Source organism: Mesoplodon bidens (assembly GCF_964165515.1).
Source record: "Mesoplodon bidens genome assembly, chromosome: 10".
Classification (NCBI taxonomy): domain Eukaryota; kingdom Metazoa; phylum Chordata; class Mammalia; order Artiodactyla; family Ziphiidae; genus Mesoplodon; species Mesoplodon bidens.
In genome coordinates, this window is record NC_138172.1 from 68,603,710 (window position 1) to 68,626,811 (window position 23,102).

General features: G+C 40.2%; 1 protein-coding gene across 4 annotated transcripts in view; it reads left to right on the plus strand.

Moving 5' to 3' along the window:
* The first annotated feature begins 2,369 nt into the window (after positions 1 to 2,369).
* The window catches only part of KCTD20 (potassium channel tetramerization domain containing 20), a 29,528-nt gene continuing 8,795 nt past the window's right edge, over positions 2,370 to 23,102 (plus strand). For 2 of the 4 annotated variants that reach the window (XM_081245337.1, XM_081245340.1), the window contains exons 1-3: positions 2,370 to 2,503; positions 17,899 to 18,104; positions 20,912 to 21,185. In XM_081245337.1, coding sequence (XP_081101463.1) covers positions 17,945 to 18,104; positions 20,912 to 21,185 — 434 coding nt within the window. In that variant the 5' untranslated portion in view covers positions 2,370 to 2,503; positions 17,899 to 17,944. The other 2 variants (XM_081245338.1, XM_081245339.1) reach the window with 2 other exon arrangements.

Here is a 23,102-nt window from a genome sequence, read left to right on the forward strand (position 1 = left end):
GGTTTCTGGCCGCCCTCTAAAAAGTCAAAAATTAAATAATTTACATCTCTATTTATATTTCATCTATATTTGAGCACAATTTTGGACTTCCAAACAAAAGTAATTATTCTTTCAAAAAGTCTCATTTGATATGTCTGCAGTGATGTAGAGATTATACAACCTAAAGCATTTTAAAAATTGTTTTTGCAAATGTAATTATTTTGAGAGAGTTCAAAAATCTTGGGATTTTGGGGTTGTTTTTATATTTACTACATGTGAAGTAGTATGCAGAAAGGATAATTAGTTTTTTATATGATAATTGATAATAGCTATTACTTTAAAAATATTTTCATTCTAAGTCAACCTTAAATTAGTTAGTTTGTGTTAACAGCTGATGACATTTAAGGAGCCACCTGGAAGTGCTCAGTTCACCTGGAAGCAGTTAGGTGGAGCTGCCGAGCAAGAACTCTGGGGTCAGATGGTCTGAGTTAGCCCACCAGCACCACTTAGTAGTTTAATGACCTTAGTCACTTAACTTGTTTATGTCTTGTTTTCCTCATTTGTGAATCTGAGTAGTAAAATCTATCTCCCAGGTGTCAACCAAAAAATAATGCAGGAGGCTGCAGATAAGAAAAGTTTATTTGGGGTCTTAAGAATTGCAGTTAGGGAGACACAGATTTGGGCAACCCTAAAGGAGTGTTCCTGGGAAGAAAAAGAATCATAGGCTTACAAAGACAAAAAGCCACGAGGTTGTTAAAAGTTGCCTTGCGAGAATTGTGATTGACTCCGACTCGAGTCATACAATATTTGTCCTTAAGGAATCATGAGTTTGGGTTTTTGTTTTTTTTTTGCAGTACGCGGGCCCCTCACTGTTGTGGCCTCTCCCGTTGCGGAGCACAGGCTCCGGACGCGCAGGCCCAGCGGCCATAGCTCACGGGCCCAGCCGCTCCGCAGCATGTGGGATCTTCCCAGACCGGGGCACGAACCCGTGTCCCCTGCATCGGTAGGCGGACTCTCAACCACTGCGCTACCAGGGAAGCCCAGGAATCATGAGGTTTTTTTTTTTTTTTTTTTTTTTTTTTTTTGCGTTATGTGGGCCTCTCACTGTTGTGGCCTCTCCCGTTGCGGAGCACAGGCTCCGGACGCGCAGGCTCAGCGGCCATGGCTCACGGGCCCAGCCGCTCCGCGGCACGTGGGATCTTCCCAGACCGGGGCACGAACCCATGTCCCCTGCATCGGCAGGCGGACTCTCAACTACTGCGCCACCAGGGAAGCCCATGAGTTTTTTTAAGGTAAGGGTCCAATAAGTAGACAGACTTGTCAGGAGTTTCTGTCAGATGCTCTGGATTACTTCATCAGGTCAAAAGATAAAATTACAATGAACAAATTTATAGCTTCAGTTTTTTTAAGTTGTTGCTCTTAATGAGGCAATTTTACTATACAAGTATCTGGCAACCATTTGCAACCTACTGGAATGAGATATTTTCTTATATTCCTTCCATTTCAAACCTAATCATAATCATTAGCCCCAAATTAGTTTTTAGACTCTTAAGTAATGAAAAAGAAGTTGGCTCAAAATTTAAGAAATCGTGCTATTATTAACTTAATTGGTTTTCAACAATTTTAAAACAAAAGTTTGCATAATCAGTATAACTTTTTATTTAGTATAACTTTTTATTTAACTAGTATAACTTTTTATTTAACTAGTATAACTTTTAAAAGTACAAAAACCAGTAGAAATCATGACAGAAAGGACTGATGCTATTTCTTTCCTTTTACGCTTTATAGGTCATGGACTATACATAGATAATTTTTTGAGTGTTGAAATATTTTACTAGTAACACAACTAATTTTCCAATAATTTGCTTCAGGTTGATTAAAAATGTGTAATTCAGCTTTGTTTGCTATACTATGTAGTTTCCTTAAACTCAAGGTTTGAGAAAAACGTGGAGTTTTCCCCCCTCCTCTAGGTCAGAATGCATATCCAGGAGAGGGATTTCCAAGCAAAAGGTGTTTAAGGAATTCCATTATTATCACTACCTCCTCCCCCTAAACGTAGGTAAAGATCCGGGCTCCAAAATTTTCTAAAAGCATTGGCTGTCCCGGGGCTGCGCGAGCTTGTTTCACAATTCAGATAACTACTAACTTTTCCTTTCAGACTTTTAATAATTGAAAGAGGGTATCCGCAGCTCAGAAATCGATCTACCGTGGCTGTACAGCAGTGAGAGCGTCCTCCGTGGGACGGTGGGGCGTGTCGGGAAGGAAAAGCGACACCCTGCGCCGCGCTGCCCAGGGGGCTGGCCGGAGCCCGGCCTTCCCGGCGTGCCCCGCGCGCCGAGGGGGGACTCTTAACGTGAAGCGCCGGGTGACTCAGCTGCGTGGCCGCGCGGGCCGGGGCGGGGGCTGGGGGGCGTGCGCCGCTGCGGCCCGGGCCGTCCAAGGGGCGGCTGCTCGCGGCGCCTTGTGCGCGCGCCTCCCGGGCGGATTCGGCCCCCGAGCGCGAGAGCGCGGCGGGGAGCTTCAGGTAAGTGGCGGCACGATACCGTTCGCCTCGAAGACCCGGCGGGCCGAGTGCGGCAGCGGGCCTGGCCCCGGAAGGTGCCTTTGTGTCGGGGGTAGGGGACCGACTCCTCAGGACGCCGCTCGGGCGGCAGCCCGCCGGGTCGGACCCCCAGTTTGAAAGCTCGCGGGGCTACAGTCATCTCGAGGCACAACGTTGGCAAATGGGTTCCAGGCGCCAGTTTCCGTGGTGAGGGTAAAGCTTGGTAATCCGGGGAAGAAGGGGGGTCGCCTTGTGTGGAAATCGTCAACACAGTCGTGGGGACAACTAAAGTATAACTTGACTTTCCTACAGGCCTTTGGTGTTTTTAATCCCAACAGAAGGGGAATGATGAAGGCCCCGGAGGGTTTATTGATAAAACATTTGCAGATGTGTTTTTTCTGGCAGTTAATTGAATTCATTAAAAATTAGGTAGTTGGTCGGACTTCTTGCTCTTTGCACCCCTGCTTCAGTCTTCCTTCTTTGCCACCCACAAATTACTAGCTTTCATCAGTGCCTCTGAGCGCAAAAGAGCTGGGGGAGCCTGAACTGGTAATTTTCTTTTAAATCCTTACTTTTTATAGCGTTCAGTGTTTTCAGGTTTAAGAGCCTAGTTCTGCACTATCAAAAAAAAAAAACTTCTATTTTAGAGTTTGTGATTCTTTCTGAAAATTCCTGGATTGATCCGATTTATTTTTAAACGAGAAACCAGTGAACAAACTAACAGGATAAACAGACTGGGAAACTGTTTAACCAGTTTATGAAAATGAATTTTCCAGGCTCTTTAATTGTGCCCCTGTTAGCTGTTAAACAACTAGCTGCAGCTGTTACCTGAGAAATTAAAGTTCTTTTTTTTAATGGTCCCCCAATGTTGTAGTTATAGCAGTTGAATTTGAAGAATCTGGTTGAAGAACTCCACCCTTAACTCCTCTTCCACACCCCCCGACCCAAATTCTGGGACAGTAGTTCTCAAACATAAGTTTGCTCCTTAAAAGTGCCAACACCCCTCCCAGAAATTTTTTTTATAATTTTTAGAATTGTTTATACAATTTTTTTTTTTTTTTTGCGGTACGCGGGCCTCTCACTGTTGTGGCCTCTCCCGTTGCAGAGCACAGGCTCCGGACGCGCAGGCTCAGCGGCCATGGCTCACGGGCCCAGCTGCTCCGCGGCATGTGGGATCTTCCCGGACCGGGGCACGAACCCGTGTCCCCTGCATCGGCAGGCGGACTCTCAACCACTGCGCCACCAGGGAAGCCCTTTATACAATTTTTAAGGTTACTTTCCATTTACAATTATTACTAAATACTGGCTTTACTCCCCGTGCTGTACAGTACATCCTTGAGCCTTACACCCAATAGTTTGTACCTCCCACTCCCCCAGCCCTATATTATTCCACCTCCACCTGGTAACCACTTGTTTTTTCTCTGTGAGTCTGCTTCTTTTTTGTTGTATTCACTGGTGTGTTGTATTTTTTTTAGATAACACATGTAAGTGATATCACACAGTATTCGTCTTTCTCTGACTTTTCACTTAGCATAATGCCCTCCAAGTCCATCCATGTTGCTGCAAATGGCAAAATTTCATTCTTTTTTTATGGTTGAGTAGTAGTCCATTGTGTGTGTGTGTGTGTATTCTACATCTTCTTTATCCATTCATCTGTTGATGGACACTTAGGTTGCTTCCATATCTTGGTAATTGTAAATAATGCTGCTGTGAACATTAGGGTACATGTATCTTTTCCAAATAGTGATTTTGTTTTCTTCAGATATATAGCCAGGAGTAGAATTGCTGGGTCATATGGTAGTTCTGTTTTAGTTTTTTGAGAAACCTCCATACTGTTTTCCACAGTGGCTGCACCAATTTACATTCCCACCAGCAGTGTACGAGGGTTCCTTTTTCTCCACATCCTTGCCAACATGTTTTATTTGTGTTCTTTTTGATGATAGCTGTTCTGACAGGTGTGAGGTGATATCTCATGTGGTTTTGATTTGTACCTCTCCCAGAAATTTGATTCTGGAGATCAGTGATGGGTTTCTGAGTCTGCATTTTAAGCAAGCACACCCTCCCTTGGTCTGTTATTGGTGATCCAGGGACCACACTTTGATAAACACCAAACTAGGGCTGGCCTGAGAATTTTTAGAACTGCCCAACTTCCTTATCCCTTTATTGATTTACTCTCCCCTGCCCCCTAACCAATCATAAGCCAAGAAGATCTGACTCTTTGGAAGGAAACTTTAGAAAAGATAGTGCTTTCTTGGACTCTGACACCAGGGTAGGAAATACTTTCATACAAATTATAATATTGCCTTAGAGATGGTCCGTGCCTGTTAATCTGTCCTTTTACCTTCTGGGAGCTGCTTCCAGTAGCATCAGCTCATAAGTTATGCCATTAGGCCAAATCTTCCCCCCTCCCAACTAATTTAGTCTCCTTTCCCTTAGAACCAGGACAGCCAGTGCCTTGTATTTCCCATTGCCTTGAGCTCTCAAATTTCCTGGTATGTAGCAGTACCAGTAGCATTTATGAGGGCTTTCAGGTCATCTGAACATTAATTCAGTCATCAGATACCCCAGTAATGCCTGTTTTGTGCAAAGCACTGTAGTAGGCCATTTTAGCAACAACATTGCAAAGATGTCATAGAGTTGCCTTGCTCCTTTGAGGTAGATACGAGGGCTGGATAACCTGTGCTCCCAAAGCTTTTTGTTTCTTAGTTCTTCAAATAGATGTGTAGGGATGAGATTAGAGTTAGACTGTGTGTTTCTGACTTTTTTTCTGTCTTTGGTTTCTTCTTGGCATCTCATTTTTCTTACTAATCTTTTTCTGTTGATTCACAAAATACCATGTCTTTCCTTCTATAGCCCTGGGCTTTCCGATTATTGTGTCTTCCTCTGCCCCTGAATCTGAACATGCCTACTCCTCCTTGGCTAACTGGAGTAAAGTTTAGGGAAATTGTCGGCATACTGAATGATTTCTAGTTGGAAGACCCAGAGTCATGGAAATATGAGGCTTAGAGCTATAAGGGAACCTATTACAAATTTATCTATTGCAATCCTCTTGCTTTTTTTTTTTTTTTTTTTTTGGCGGTACGCGGGCCTCCCACTGCCGTGGCCTCTCCCGCTGCGGAGCACAGGCTCCGGACGCGCAGGCCCAGCGGCCATGGCTCACGGGCCCAGCCGCTCCGCGGCACGTGGGATCCTCCCGGACCGGGGCACGAGCCTGCGTCCCCTGCATCAGCAGGCGGACCCTCAACCACTGCGCCACCAGGGAAGCCCCTCTTGCCTTATAAGATGAGGAATCTGAGAGATGAGACGGCAGAGTGAGGACTCCTGGCTCCTAGCCCAGTGTTCTTTCCACTAAATCATCTCAAGAAAAATGCTTCAAAAATGGAAAAGGCTTAAGAAGTTCAGTTATAAGTAGATAAAGAAAACTGAGAGACTTTCACATGAGTACAGAAGCAGTATTTGGAAAAATGGAGATTGAAGGAGAGTATTTTCTAACCACATAAATCAGGAAGATTGGGAACACTAAAATAAGGAACTCTGAAACTTGGAATAAGTAGTAATAGAACAAATAAGAGCAAATAGTTATCTTGTAATCCCAAGAAATGTTATGAACTTGGTATTTTTTTTTAATTCGGTAAAGGCTAAAGTAAGTACATTGGTGAATTTTTATCAAATGTTAGATGTTTGAGCAATGTCCGGAATCTTTTGAAGTTGTCGCATAACTGTACTGTTGTCCTTACCCAAGTTATTAGGTATCTCTGTGGGAGACAGAATATAAGACTGATCTAACTGCTAATCTGATTCAATATACTTCTTATGAGAAATGAGATTATTGGAATAGTATATGCATTTCTGGAATCATAGGAAGGAAAGAAGTATGGATGAAAGAAAAGAACCCTTTGCTATTTTTGCTTAGAGTCCCCAAAGTAGACTTTTTTTTTGTTTTTTTAAATATATTTATTTATTTTTGGTGGCATTGGGTCTTTGTTGTTGCGCCTGGGCTTTCTCTAGTTGCGGCGAGCAGGGGCTACTCTTCGTTGCAGTGCATGGGCTTCTCTTTGTTTCGGAGCACAGGCTCTAGGCGTGTGGGCTTCAGTAGTTGTGGCACGCGGGCTCTAGACCACAGGCTCAGTAGTTGTGGCGCATGGGCTTAGTTGCTCCGCGGCATGTGGGATCTTCCCAGACCAGGGCTCGAGCCCGTGTCCCCTGCATTGGCAGGTGGATTCTTTTTTTTTTTTAATTTTTATTTTATTTTATTTATTTTTTTGGCTGTGTTAGGTCTTTGTTGCTATGCGCGGGCTTTCTCTAGTTGCGGTGAGTGGGGGCTATTCTTTGTTGAGGGGTGCAGGCTTCTCATTGTGGTGGCTTCTCTTGTTGTGGAGTGCGAGCTCAGTAGTTGAGGGGTGCGGGCTTCTCATTGCAGTGGCTTCTCTTGTTGTCGAGCACCGGCTCTAGGCACGCAGGCTCAGTAGTTGTGGCTCGGGGGCTCAGTAGTTGTGGCTCATGGGCTCTAGAGCGCAGGCTCAGTAGTTGTGGCGAACGGGCTTAGTTGCTCTGTGGCATGTGGGATCTTCCCGGGCCAGGGTTCAATCCCGTGTCCCCTGCATTGGCAGGCAGATTCTTAACCACTGTGTCACCAGGGAAGTCCATCCCAAAGTAGACATTGTTGGATTGTTCTTGTATATTCATGAAAGTAGAATTAGAAATAGTAAGGACTTAGTAATTAGTAGACATTGTTATGTTCCAGACACTGTGCTAAATGTTTTTACATCCATTGCCTCATTTAATTATCTCTATTTTATAGCCAAGGAATCTAAGACACAAAGAGCTTAAGTTTGCCCAAAGTCATACACTGTGTAAGTGGCAGAGCCAGCGTTCAAATTTAAACTGACTCCAAAGCCATTACAATTTATGCTCAATGGTGCCCTCATTATACTTCATTGGGCAGTGGTTAAGAATGTGGGCTTTGTAGCCAATTTAACTGGGTTTAAGTCTTAGTGCCTTCATTTACTAGCTTGGATATTCATCAGTTTCTATGTCTCCAAAAAAGAGGTTGTAATAGTACCTACCTCAGAGGGTTATTAGGATTGGGTTAATTTATGTAAAATGCTTTGATTTGCACCTGACTATTGTGAGTTCCCAGGAGATGCTGGCTGTTAACTTTTTTTTTTTTTTTTTTCTTTTTGCGGTATGCGGGCCTCTCACTGTTGTGGCCTCTCCCGTTGCGGAGCACAGGCTCCGGATGCGCAGGCCCAGCGGCCATGGCTCACGGGCCCAGCCGCTCCGCGGCATATGGGATCCTCCCAGACCGGGGCACGAACCCGTATCCCCTGCATCGGCAGGCGGACTCTCAACCACTGCGCCACCAGGGAGGCCCAACTTTTTTTTTTTAATATTTTAATTTAAGAAGATATTTTATTTAGATTCAGATTGTCCTTTCCAGCGTTGAAATATTAAGGCTTTTATGATAATTATAGATCTAAATTAAACTTTATCTCTGTTCTTACTATAACATGGGGGCGGGGCTTACTAACATTTTGGAAAGCACTGGGGTGTAGTAGAAAGATCTGTGACATGATTTGGTTAAGAAGATTATTAAAGAAAGTTCACCTTCCTTAGAATAAAACAGCTAATGATCTACACTTCTATATGAAGATCACAGTCCATACCTTAAAACCATGTAAGACGCCTTCAGTGTTTTTGCCCTAAATCTCTTTTTCTGTGGGAGAGGGTAAAATTTAATTTTTGCAGTTGCATCTGTGTATTAGTTTGCTAGGACTGCCCTAACAAAGTACCACAAACTGTGTGGCTTAAACAACAGAAATTTATTTTCCCACAATCCTGGAGGCTGGAAGCCCAAGTTCAAGGTGTTGGCGGGGTTGGTTTCTTCCGAGGCCTCTCTCCTTGGCTTGGAGGTGGCTGCCTTCTCCTCCCTGTGTCTTCACATGGTCAGTCTTCCCTCTGTGCCTGTATGTGTCCTCATCTCCTCTACTTAAAAGGACACCATTTGTATTGGATTAGGGCCCACCCTAATGACTTCATTTAATCTTAATCACCTCTTTAAGGCCCTATTTCCAGTCACATTCTGAGGATTTAGGGTAACGGACTTCAACATATGAATTTTGAGGGAAACACAATTTAATTTAGCTCATAACAATCTGTTTAGGGCATTAAATGTCAGGTAATCTGAATGTTCCATTGCCCTTATTGTTGAGCACCCTCTGACTTGGGATTTGAGCATCATTCTTTATCCTGTGCCTACCCACCTGTCCTACCTTCTACCTGTTCCTTAGAACCATGCTTGCTGTTGAGTACCCTAAGAAGCACACCATGCCTCCACATTAAGCCCTTGTGTTGGATTTAAAGCTACCAAGATTATTCTGTCATCCTATTGAATAATCTGCTTGAGCAACTATTTCATGTTTTTAACCTGAATTCCTAATTTGTCTTATATTCCTAATATTTCTTCTTTAATCTAGACGGAAAAATGTCCAAATCTCTTTAGTAATATATCATTTTCTTCTGAAACTTTAAAAAATTTCTTTTAAACTGTCCTAAGCTTTAAAAATACTCCAACATTTTCTTGAAGAGTTCCCTGTTTTTACAGATACATTTCCTTTCTCATTTTAAAAGTAATAACACATTCATTTTAGAGACTTTGGCGTACTCAATAAAACAATTTTTAAAAATCACATATGATAAGCCTACAATTAAGGGAGAATAGTTGTTTATATTTTTAATCTTTTTTTCTGTGACTATATTTATTGTTTCAACCTGCCCTTTTTAAGTCTAGTTTATCAATACTGTTTCATGCTATTTTAGTTATTATTCTAAAACTGTTTTAGCCTTTCAATGTGAATTATATTGATTTTAGAATGTTAAGTCAACCTTTGCCATATGTATTATCCTTTTTGATGTATCTGGGTTTGATTTTTTAATAATTTGTATAGGATTTTGTGCTTATGAGAAAAAGTCATCTGTAATGCTTTTTGGTAATGTTCTTGTCAAGTTTTGGGTCAGTATTATGCTGGCCTCAGAAAATGAATTGGGATATAGACCCTCTTTTTCTGTTCTCTGGAAGCGTTTGTATAAGATTGATGTAATTTCTTCCTTAAAGGCATGGAAGAATTTGCTAGTCAGGCCACTTGGTCCTGAAGTTTTCTTTGAAGGACGGTTTTAACTATGGAGTATGGTTCTGTGTAGTATTTATAGATCATCAAAATAATCTATGTCATCTATCTACTTGTATATAAATATACACACGTATATATTAAGCTGCTTATTGAAGGGAGTTGGTGTATACATTGTGGAGACTGGACTAGGCCATCAGGAACAGCAGGCTGGGACTCTTGGGCAGGAGTTGAAGCCGCATTCCAGTCAAATTTCTTCTTCCTCAGAGAAACCTCAGTTCTGCCCTTAAAGCCTTTCAGTTGGTTGGATCAGGCCCACCCACATTATCTAGGATAATCTTCCTTACTTAAACTAAAATGATTAAAGACTTTAATCACATCCACCAAATACCTTCACAGTAACACGCAGATTAGTGTTTGATTGAATAACTAGGACTGTAGTCTCGAGGGTTGCCGTATAAAACTGACCATCACGGCTTCTCTGCAGTCTTGGCTATCTTACTAGTTGTCTAATGCCTTCAAACAGATGGGGGTTTTTTTTTGGTTTTTGTTTTCTGTTTTACCCATCCCATTCTGATGGATGCATTATTCCAGGGCATAGGACTTGCCAATGCGTGGAAGTCACGGTGGGTGTGGGGAGGAAGGCAGACTTCAGCTCGGCACAAGGAAAAAATTTTTTTTTCCCTTGAGGATTGCTGGCCACCAGTAGGGTAGCTAAGCAAGAGATTCTTTATTTTGGGATATTTTTAGGTAGACTGGACTGAATTAATAGAAGTGTTTTTGTAGTCCTAGATGGAAGGTGATTGGGACCCAGATTTTTTTTTGAGATTTATGATTGGTAAAATTGGGGGGGGGGAAATTGGGAGCCCATCATCAGGTTGCCAGCCTTTTAGGACACTAAAAAAAAAATCTGACTATCATTTTCTGTCACCATTATGTTGTAAAAGAAAAGACATTTAATATCAGAAAAGAAGTAAAGATTTAATTTAGGTACCAAGAAAGCATTACACTAATATATACCATAATTTTCAATTCGCATTTTAATATTTTTGAAATCAGGCTTTAATATAATAGTGCTTTCCTGAAACACTGTTATTATATTGATGTCTTAGTCAATGTCACGTGCCTTAGAACTGGGATAATAATTGTGTGTGTGTATGCCCGCCCCCATGTGTTACATCATCTCCACTATCCTCATTTTTGCTAAGAATCGGTGAAAACTTTTGATGCTAATTGATACTGGTCCTTGAACCATCTTCTGACACAGTGATTTTGGATTGTCCCCAGAATTTTCAGTGTTTGTTCTATTGCTACAGTACTGATCCATGGATCTGTCCCCTAAGACCTTCCAGTCTTTTCTTACTGTACAAAAACTTAGCTCTTTCTTATAAAATGGCCTACTGTATTGAGTAATACGTTTACAATTTTTTTTTTTTTTTTTTTTTTTTTCTTTTTGCGGTATGCGGGCCTCTCACTGCTGTGGCCTCTCCCGCCGCGGAGCACAGGCTCCGGACGCGCAGGCCCAGAGGCCATGGCTCACGGGCCCAGCCGCTCCGCGGCATATGGGATCCTCCCAGACCGGGGCACGAACCCGTATCCCCTGCATCGGCAGGCGGACTCTCAACCACTGCGCCACCAGGGAGGCCCTACAATTTTTTAAATTGCACTCCCTTGTACTCTTTAAAGACATTATTGCTAATAGTATATCTCTTGGATATTTCCTGGAAGTTTGCCATTAAGTAATCTTTAACAGCTTGTGTATCTCCTCCTATAGAGGGTTTTAGATAATAGCAAGCAGAAGAGTGCCCTGGACATTAGGGACCTCATATGTTGACTGGCTTTTTCTTAGGAGTCATGAGCTTTGCCTGGTCTGTTATGTACCTTGGATTGTTCCTAGCTTAAAGGTGTCATTAGAATGACCATAACTAGTTGAATCCATCAAAAGATAGAAGCACCTGTGTGGAAATTACAGAATTTGATCTACCCTGTTTTTAGGTAATAAAGTTGAAAGTTACAGCAGAATTAGGTAAGGTCTTAATTTGAACTCGGGGAACTCAGATTGTAAAATCACCCCCTATCTGGAGTTAATTGATTTAGAGGTCATCTCAAAGCAACTATTTAAACAGAAAAGGTGCTAGGTGTGCCTGTTACTGGCACAGAAAGGTCATATGTCCTGGCTCCAGATCTTGGGCTTGAAATCATATCTCCAAACCTGTGAAACTTACGTAGAATTCATGAAGTAAATCAGACCTATAAGGAGAGGTAACACAGCTTAAGGGTAACATGCATTTGACTCTGGAGCCAGAAGCCTGGGTTTTGAAGCCTGGCTCTACTATTTATTAGCTATGTGACTGTGGGAACTTAACCTCTTTCTTCCTCAGTTTCCTCATCTGTAAATAGGGGTAATAATAGTACCTACTTCATAAAAGTTTTTTTTTTGAGTATTAAGTTAAATAATATAAAGTACGTAGAATAATATGTAGCACATGATATATGTTAAATCAGTGAAGTTTAAGTCCATCTGGACTTAAGATGGAATGTTTGTGGTGATTCGGCATATTGAAGAATCTCAACTGATTGATTTGGTTCCAGTGTAAAATGTGTCCTTGAGTAACTGGGTTTAGATTTGATTATTAGTTTAAGGATATAAGAAAACTTTTCATTTTGAAAGGGTGTTGCAATATTTAAGAACTTCTTGAGATATACTAGATTCAAAAGTTTACTTTTTTTGAATTTACTAAAGGTTTTTTGAGTACTTAAAGATTTGCTTGGGAAGCAATTAAAGTGCTAAAACAAGAAAAGAGAACATATTAAGATGAAAAGTATAGTTTAAAATATTTGGCAATATCAAACTTAGGATCGTGGTTTTAGGGGATTAAACTATATTTGTCTTATTTTATATTTTAAACTGAGTAGTGAGTAAAAATGTTATTGTTATTTAAGTCTTTTTTAAATAGGTAATTTGATAAAGTTGTAAAGGAAACTGTTTAAAGGCCTTTAGACAGTTATAAATTGAATGTAAGTTCTTAAGTCTTAATTTAAATCCAGGTAACTGTAATATAGTCTCTTCTGGCACAAAAGCTGTTCTTGGGCATAAGTTATATTGACAAAAAGGCACTAAGGGCGGTAAGTTAGGGATGTCAAGTAGAGAAGACAGGAAAATATATCCAAGCGGTTATAATCTTGTCACTACTGTCCTTGTGCTTTTATCTGCCAGCTTGCTAGCCTGGCCTCAGCAATTCATAGAGGAAAATGAAGGAGAAGGGATGTGGAATCAGAGGCGTTCCTGCCTTTCTGTGGAATTGGAATGCCCTCTTCTCTCCTTTATCTCTTCTGTTGTTACGGCTTTCTTCCAAGGTAGACATGAGGAAGAGAAATGGTTCTGGCAACAGATATCTTCAAATGTTATGCCTTGCCCAACTTGTGTAGTTTTTTTGCCTTAAATTCTATTTCCTAGCCTATTAATGTAGCTTCACCAAGTTCTTAGGTATTTCCCTTTTCTCCCCATCCTTTGCACATTTTTCTGTTGGGTTAGTTTCATGCATTTTCATAAGCCCTTGAATATTGTGAAAATAACTCTTTGTAAAAGTCTGTTGCAAATACAATTTTTCAAGTTTTTTTTTTCCTTTATAGGATTCCTTGCCATACAAAAGTTTAAAAAAAATTTTGTAGTCAGATTTGTCTTTCTCTTCTTTTTTAGCTTTTGGGTTTTTTGGTCTTGATTAAAAAGGCCTCCCTACTCTAAGTTTGTAATCTCCTAGAATATTCTTCAAAAAGAATATTGTTGTGATTCAGTCTCTCATTCATGAGATGAAAGGGTATACCAGATGAGTTGTTCCCAAACATAGCTAGTCCACAGGATCAGCTGAGGAGTTTGTTAAAAATTCACATTCTTGGGACTTCCCCGGCAGTCCAGTGGTTAAGACTCCGCATTTCCACTGCAGGGGCACGGGTTCGATCCCTGGTCGGGGAACTAAGATCCCACATGAAAAAAAAATTCACATTCTCAGATCCACCCTAGACCTACTAAATCAGAATCTCTGGGGAATAGGGCCCAAGAATGTTTTTAACAATTCCGCTAGGTGATTCTGATTATCAGCTAGACTTGAGAACCACTGGACAAAATAATCACTAAGGTCTTCTGATCCTAAAATATCACTTTTCTGTATTATGTAACTCTTGTGTTTCACATTCTCAACAACTAGGATTGTAAGCTCTTTGAAGGTAGGCAGGACTGTGTCTTAGGTACTACCCTTCTTGCTGTTAACCCACTGAGATCCTTTCATGCCTAGACAATTTCAATAACCTCTTACTCTTCTAGTCCACCTGTGGTTGTATTTATCTTAAAGCAACATGTTGAACATGACACTTCTCTGTGTAAAAACTTTGGCTACAAGACAAAGTCCTAACTTTATTTTACTTTATAACTCAAGGCCTCCATAAGCTAGCTCCAGCTTGGTTTTCAACCTTATCTTCTAGGGCTGTTGTATACAGCCATCTAAGTTGTGCGTTGTACAGCTCCTTAAATGATGGTGTGCATGGGGTTCCCTGAAGTCGTATGGTATGGTGATTCTGATTTCTCCCACCCTTCACTCTAACCTGGTTGCTCTCCCCACAGCCCACACTCCTTCATATAGTATAAAGCCTGTTCACGCTTACTTTCCTGCTTGTTATACACCATTCACCCTGTCTAAAATGCTCTTTCCTTTTTTCTCTATCAAAGTTCTACCTATTAACATCTAAGAGTGGAGTATTAAACAGCCATTAAAAAGAATGAGGAAGACTTCTAATCACTCCTATGGAGTGAGTTTGAGATATATTGTTAAGTAAAAATAGCAAAGTACAGAACTGGATATGGTATTCCATCTTTTGTATAAGAAAAAGAAGAATTAAGAACTTATATGTATATACACACATTATGCTTATTTCTATAAATAGAAACATGAAAGATAAACAAATTAATAAAACTAGTTATCTGTAGGGAATAGCTAGGAAAATATTGGAGGGAAAGGGGAAGGGAGAGGCACTTCTCTGAGCATTCCTTTTTTGTAACACTAACTTTTGAAGAATGTAAATGTTTTACATATTCAAAAATTAAATTTAAAAATAATGAAAAATAAGCTATAATTGAGTGTTAGAAAATGAACCTAAATTACAGGACATACAAAGAAAAAATAAAAATAAAATAACTTGAATGTAGCACACTGACTGTACATCCCTAGTGGGGTATACTTTAAGGACAAAAAGAATTGACCCCCAAAAGACTTAAACTCAGTAGGTTTATTGTTAGTAATATTAATGTTATAATTTAAAAACTATGAACCAAGATTTTCATTGTGAGAGAAAAGATATAGTACTAATATAAAGTAAGTAAAAAAACCATAATGTTGAATTTGAGTTGAAAATATCAATATAAACTTTCTTTTTTTTTTTTTTTTAATCCCCAACTTTGCTTCTAGACCATTTCAGGAGACGATGACATCTCAATAGCTATGAAGACACCTAGTGCTCAGATCCTGATTTATAAATGCTTTTGTCCACTAAAAGGAACAAAGGCTCCAGGGAGGAATAGCTGATTCTAGGTCTGGGTCAGAGATGGTAAAAGGTGAGCTTAGACAAATCTTGTACAAAATAAAATAGAATAGAATAAAATAAAATAAAATTCCTCTCACGCAAAAAAAAAAAAAATAAAGCTGCTATGAACTTTCATTAAAAAAAGAAAATTCTTGTACAGGAAGTAGCCTCATCAGCCAGTAGAATTAGGGTTAAATGACACAGATGAAGGCTTGAAGGGAACCATATTAGCCATAACTGGGACTATTTATTTATTTATTTATTTTGGTTGTGCTGGGTCTATTTGGTTGTGGCAGGCGGGCTCCTTAGTTGTGGCATGTGGGCTCCTTAGTTTTGGCTCTCAGGCTCCTTAGTTGTGTCATGTGAGTTAGTTGCGGCATGCATGTGGGATCTAGTTCCCTGACCAGGGATCGAACCTGGGCCCCCTGCATTGGGAGCAAAGAGTCTTAACCACTGTGCCACCAGGGAAGTCCCACCTGGGACAATTTGAACCAAAAATTGGACAATTTGAACCAAAAATTGGACAATTTGAAAAAAAATGATGGTAATGGATTGTTATAATACATTAGATTAAAACAAATCTTTGAGTTCATAATACTTAAAAGGAAGATAAATGGAGAGTGAAGAAATAGTTCTACTTAACAGAAGAATGCTAGACAATAAATGTAGGAGGAATGATAAAATTAGAAAGTCATCATTTTGTAGTCCCAAATGTAATAATTGATTCAGGCAGGAATCATCAATAGATGCTAAAACCACTGGGTGAAAAGTTATTGGGAGATAGGGTATTAGATCTCTCTTTACAATGGATAAACCTATAGTCACCACTTTAACCACATGATCAAGCTTATCCCCTGTAGTGGGATAGCCTGGCATTATGTGCCTCTGATGTGATGGTATTTGGAAGGACTCAACTGTCACCTATACATGTACATATTCTTGTTTAAGAAAATTAAACTTGTATCTAATCACGTGGAAACAATCAGATGGATGTTAGAACTGACCTAGACTTTAAATTTAAAAAAAATTTATTTTTATTTTTTTATTGAAGTATAGTCTGTTTACAATATTGTGTTAGTTTCAGGTGTACAGCAAAGTGATTCAATTATGTTTTTTCAGATTATTTTCCATTACAGTTATTATAAGATACTGAATATAGTTCTGTGTTATATAGTGAATCCTTGTTGCTTATCTATTTTATGTATAGTAGTTTGTATCTGTTAATCCCATACTCCTAATTTATCCTCCCCCCCTTTCCCCTTTGATAGCCATAAGTTTGTTTTCCATGTCTGTGAGTCTGTCTCTGTTTTGTATATAGGTTCATTTGTATTATTTTTCAAATTCCACATATAAGTGGTTCATAATATTTGTCTTTGGCTTACCTTAGTATGATATTCTCTAGGTCTAACCATGTTGCTGCAAATGGCAATACTTCATTATTTTTTATGGCTGAATAATATTCCATTGTGTGTGTGTAGATATCTACCAGTCATCTGTTGATGGGCCCTTGGGTAGTTTCCATGTCTTGGCTACTGTAAATAGTGCTGCTGTAAACATTTGGTCAACTTCTCAGGTAGCTCTCATGTGGCATTCAGGTTTTAAGATAAACATAAAAGTTAGAGAAAATCACCTCTAGATAGTATGGTTGGGAAAATGAAGTCTTCATATGAGACAAAATCTGAGCTGGGCTCTGAAGTAAAGATAAGATTTTCTCCTCAACTTTTTATTTTGAAACTTTTCAAATCTACAGGAAAATGGAAAAAATCATTACAATCAGTAAAATCTTATGTATCCGCCAGACTTACCAATGATTATCTGCCTCATCTGTGTGTGAGCCTGTGCTCTCCCACCGCACACATTTTTCTGAATCACTTTAAAGTTACAGACATCACAACACTTCACCCAGTTACTTTAGCAAGCATATTCTGAGAACATTCTCTTAAAAAACACAACAATACCGTTTTCACATCTAAGAAAATGAACAATTCCATAATACTAATATATAACCCATAATCAAATTTACTCAATTGGCCTCATATTTTCTTTCAGAACCTTTTTTTTGGATCCATAATTCAATCAAGGCTCATTCCTTACATTTGGTTGTTCTGAGTCTTTTAATCTTGCATATTCTATACCACCACCACCCCCCGCAATTTGGGGGCGATTGTTTTGTTTTACATGAAATTGACTTTTTTAAAAAGCCTAGGTCCGAAAAGGGAACACTCCTACACTGTTGGTAGGAATGTAAATTAGTGCAGCCACTATGGAAAGCAGTATGGAGGTTCCATGCTAAAAATAGAGCTACCATATGATCCACTCCTGGGCATATATTCAGAAAAGACAAAAACTCTAATTCAAAAAGATACATGCGGGCTTCCCTGGTGGCACAGTGGTTGAGAGACCGCCTGCCGATGCAGGGGACACGGGTTCGTGCCAGGTCTGGGAAGATCCCACATGCCACGGAGCGGCTGGGCCCGTGAGCCATGGCCGCTGAGCCTGCGCGTCCGGAGCCTGTGCTCCGCAACGGGAGAGGCCACAACAGTGAGAGGCCCGCGTACCGCAAAATAATAATAATAATAATAATAATAATAATAATAATAATAATAATAATGAGAGCTGTCTGTCAGTCCTCTAGTTAGGAGAGAGTTCTAAATTATGCATATTCCTGTCTTCCAGGATTTCTCCCTGATCAAGCAGACAGTTCAGGATACACAGTCCGAGGATGAATGTTCACCGTGGCACTGAGAGCGACAGGTTATTGCGGCAGGAGGCCAGCTGCCTGATGGATGAAGCCTCAGCTGCAGCCCAAGAAAAAGAAGCAAATAGCCCGGCTTCTTCTGGTCTTCAAAATCTTGCTTATCCTCTAGGTCCCAGGAATGATGGTACGATGATTAGATCTTGACTTAATGTGGAGGGCTTTCTGACACCTCAGCACCTATTCTGCCCAGAAGGCATAAATGTTCTTAATAAATAAAATATCCAGTTAATTAGCTTCGCTTATATACCACAGTTATATAAATCTGACTATCACAAAAAATCTCCACTTATTTAATCAGTTTAGTACATCTAACTTGGTAATGGTGTAAGAAAAACAGTCTCGGGCTTGGAGTCAGAAGACAGATTCACATTCTAGCTCTGCTCCTTACCAGCTGTAACCATGGACGAGATCCTTAATCTTTCTGAGCCCTGCTTTCTTAATCTAGAAAACAAGGTTGTTAATCATTCTTCTTACCTCACAAGGCTAGAAGACTGTTGAGTTAATGGATGTGAAGGCTCTTGGTAAATTGTCAGGTTCTTTTTAACTTTTAATGAAAACAATAGCAACAATAATAGTAGCAATTACCATTTATTGAGCACTCACTGTGCTAGAAACTTTACTGTTTTTAGATCAAGGGTGGCAAACTGTGGTCAAATCTGAACCACTGCCTGTTTTTGTAAATAAAATTTTGAAACACAGCCATCATGCCCATTTGTTTACATACTGTCTATATGGCTGCTTTCCTGCTATGGTGGCAGAGACTGTGACCCACAAAGCTCAAAATATTTACTTTTTAGCCCTTCACAGAAAGTTTGCTGATCCCTGCTTAGATTAATCCTCCTGTTACAGATGAGGAAACTGAGGCTTCAGAAGCTTAGGCATAACTTGCTCAGGTTCACACTGCCAGGAGGTAGGGGACTGGGTGGGATTTAAACCTCTTGTCTTGGGCTTCCCTGGTGGCGCAGTGGTTGAGAGTCTGCCTGCCGATGCAGGGGACACGGGTTCGTGCCCCGGTCTGGGAGGATCCCACATGCCGTGGAGTGGCTGGGCCCGTGAGCCATGGCCGCTGAGCCTGCACGTCTGGAGCCTGTGCTCCGCAACGGGAGAGGCCACAGCAGTGAGAGGCCCGCATATCGCCAAAAAAAATAAAAAATAAAATAAACCTCTTGTCTTTCCGGCCAGCGTTCGCTGTTATTTTATATATATCAACGGACAAAAAAGCAGAGTGTGACTGCCACCCTAGAGTGCCCCATTACGGAGAATTTATGCAGTGAGTCTCTTTTCCTACTCACCCACTTAAGCAGGGTGGAATCTGAGGCATCCTTCAGGAATCAACCCAATTTAATTGCATCATAGCTGGGGGAAAATCAAGTGCTCTAAAGAACTGAATAAGTTAGGTGCCTACTTTCATTTTTAAGCATAGCACTTCGAGTGTTGAAAGCCTGTCTTGGTGATTAAAGCATTTCTTGCTACAAGCTTGCCCATGGATTGTGTGGAAACTTAGCTCTTTGTAAGTTGAAAATTGATCAGAAGCTCTAGGATATGATCCCTAAACAGGTTTTTGGTCTAGATTTTGGTTTCCTTTTCTCTAGAAGCAAATGGGGAAAAAATTGAGTGTACTCTAGCTAACAATGAATTATTGTATACAAACTTAAAATACATGAAGGGCGGGAGTGAGACATTAAGTTGTATCTATAATATTTTATTTCTTTCCAATGTAGGAAAATGTTAGCTAGCCAAATCTAGGTGATGTATACATATTGTATTAACTCTGCTTTGGTATATTTGAAATTTTTCATTAAATAAAAAAACATTATTTTAATATTTTAGGAGAACCCCCTATTTAAAAGAATCTTCTAAAAAAAAGTACAGCTATATAATAAAAACAGCAAACATCAATTTAAAATAAAGAATCTTCTGGTAATCCTTTTGAAAATACTTTTCCCTGATTCTCTTCTGTGTACATCCAGATTTCAGGTATTTAGTTTTAAGCCTGTTTACATGATGTGGTATTAATACATTTTTAAGTGCTCTCACATACTTCCAGTTGATAGTCAAACCAATCCTGTGAGGTAGGTGGAGTGAATGTTATTTTCATTTTACAGATGATGAATCAGGTTTAGAAAAATCAAATAAATTACTTAAAGAAAATGGCTCTTTGGTGATACTAGGACAAAAACTCAGATTCCATGAATGAATCCTAATCCAAGACCATCTGCACTGGAACTTTTCTGTTGAGAGCAAGACCTGCCTGTTCAAAAAACGGTGTTGGTAATGTTAGGATTCTCCTATGCGTAGTGAAAATGCATTTTTCAGTGAATTTCTAGGAAAAGTGACAATTAGAGACTATCACTATCCTTTCTGGAAAATAACATTTAGAAACGTTTTCTAAGAATGTGAAAAACAAATAGTTTTGGCTAACAGAGTTATCAAGTTCCTTAAATAAAACACAGGAAATATGAGTGTTATTTAGAGATAGAAGTGAAAACGGAAATAAAGCGATGCCTCTGTGAAACAAGACTAGGGAAGGTTAAGCAGTATGGCAGAGGATTGCTTGTTTTCCACAGAAATGCTTCTCTAGTGTTTAATTATTTTTAACCATGTGTGTAGTTTACTTTAAAATTGTTCAACCGTTCTATTTTAAAGTGTAGGCATTATTGCCTTGATTCTCTCCTCCCCAGCGCGCGCGCGCGTGCACACACACACACACACAGAGAAGGAAAAGTTCAGGGGGATCCAGTATGAGTCTCTAGTTTGTGTTTTTTCTTTACGTGTTTTAGGCAAGAGTTTTTGCATAAGGATACTTAAAGTTTGGGTTTTTTTGTTTGTGTCATGGTTTTTGTTCTTGTTTTTTTTTAAGAGGAAGAGGTTTATTTTTCCCCAGGGCTTTCTGCTGTGGAGTTATTTTGGTTTGTTTGTGTGATCTTTTAGACCTTCCACTTGACTCTGCCTCTCAGCCAGCAAATCCTCAGTTCCCTCACATGATGCCACTTCCTGAAGACATCAAAGGCTCTTGCTTCCAAAGTGGGAATAAACGGAACCATGAACCCTTCATCGCTCCAGAACGATTTGGAAACAGCACTGTGGGCTTTGGCAGTAACGTTCATTCTCAGGCACCAGAGAAAGTGACACTTCTCGTAGATGGCACACGTTTTGTTGTCAATCCACAAATTTTCACTGCTCATCCGGATACCATGTTGGGAAGGTAATTGATAATTTCCTTCCAAATTCACTCTGTTCTCTGTGAATAGAAATACCTGCTGTTTGCCTTGCATTAGATTTGAGAATAAAAACATTTCATTGCTTATTCTACCTTCATACTTTTGCGAGACAGAGGACATAAAAACCTTATATGTGTTGGTGATTTTGGGGGGTGGGTACTTTCATTTACAAAGCCAGTATAGTGAAATAACCCCCCCTACAAAAGGGAGTGCAAAAAGGTCCAAATGGTGTCAATTTCTAATGCCTCCACTACTATTCAAGTTTTCTGAAACTGGATCTTTGTATCTGGCTGTTTTGTTTGACGATTGCTCTCTTAATTCTTCGTGTTCCTTCCTCTGTGTTGCTTCATTCAGACTATAATCTTACCCTCCCTCACCATCTCCTGCCTCCAGCTTTTTAGGGTTAGAGTTTAGGAATGGAAGGAGTCTACTGAGGAGGAGCGCTGTCCAGGAAGTACTTTTAGAGCCTGGGCTGGGAGTTAGGAGATCTCTTTCTGGCCAACAGTAGACCTTAACATGAAGAGCAGATTGGGATAAGAGTAAAATAATTTGAGTGTATACACACACAAACATTTGGCTTTTGAGGATTTCATCTAGTACTTGAAAGTGGATCTAACCTCACTCCGACTTTGAACTAATTTGAACTGAATTAGAAACCAGAATGGACGACACTAACTTGCTGAATTTTAGGCTGAGTGGACTCTAGCTGTTCAAATATGTGTGTACTTAAACATATACATACAAATTCATGATGAACCATTTAACCAGAGCCAAACCTATATATTTCTTAAACATCTGAATTAAGATTAAGATAGAAGATTAAAACATTTTCTAAATTGGCCCTGTATCAGACTTGACTTCATGTCCTCAGTCTTGGTATCGCCACCATTTCCCCCCAGGCCCTTCCTTCCAGAAAGGCACTCCTCAGGGTAGGCTGTCTGTCTGAAGTAGGTTGCCTCCAAAAGTAGCGCTCAAGAAAAGCAAAGCAAGCATTTTCTGGGTAATAGACCCCTTTATCTACATGGTTCATCAGCTGAGTCAGCCGAGGTCATGAATTCTGAGTTTCTTAGGTTTGTTCTGTCCTGTGGCTACGTAAAGTATTCATAAGCCTGGCCAGTGAGCTTACACATGTGGGCCACTGGTCACAAGGGGGACAAACTAAGAAGCTGAGAATGGATTAATGCAGATCCATGCCACTACTGGATGAATGACTCTGAGGGGGGATTATATTTATGGCATGTTGTTCACTATTTTGATTCATAGCTGTCTCGGCTACACTTCAACCAGAACATTCCAGAAAAATGTCAGCATCCTTTGAAGACAACTTTTATCTAAATGGATTTCTTATGTATGGTGTAGTGATTTGGAAACACTTGAGTCTTTTTCAGACCTTGGAAAACAGCCAGTTCAGGGTGGAGGATAACAGTTTTGAACAGTTGGACAGCAGGGCTTCCCAACAGGTTAAGGAAGGAAAAGGCAGTGAGTCCCCAGTGGGCCAGCTGAAGATACCAGCACCTGCCCTGTCCTGGCTTCTCCATCCACAGCTCCTACAGAGATGTGCAGCAGGAGTAGTAGAAGTCATGGGGCCAGTTTTACTGGAGGGGATCTGAGAGAGAGAGGAAGGATGGGAAAAGATGAATATAAAAGCAAGACTTCCTCCCTGTGCCCTCGTGAGCTCTGAATTCATGCCCAGAGCAGGCCTGCCTCTCTGAAATATGTCAAATTGCTGATGATCCTAATACCTACCCTCCTTTTCTACTTGACCTGAAATTCCCGTCATTAGTTACTCCTTGGATTGAGGAAGGGCATTTTTTCCAGAGTTACACCATTAAAATCTACCAGGAAAGGGAAAGCAGTAACATCTGCACCTACTAATACAGATTCATCTATCAGATTAGATA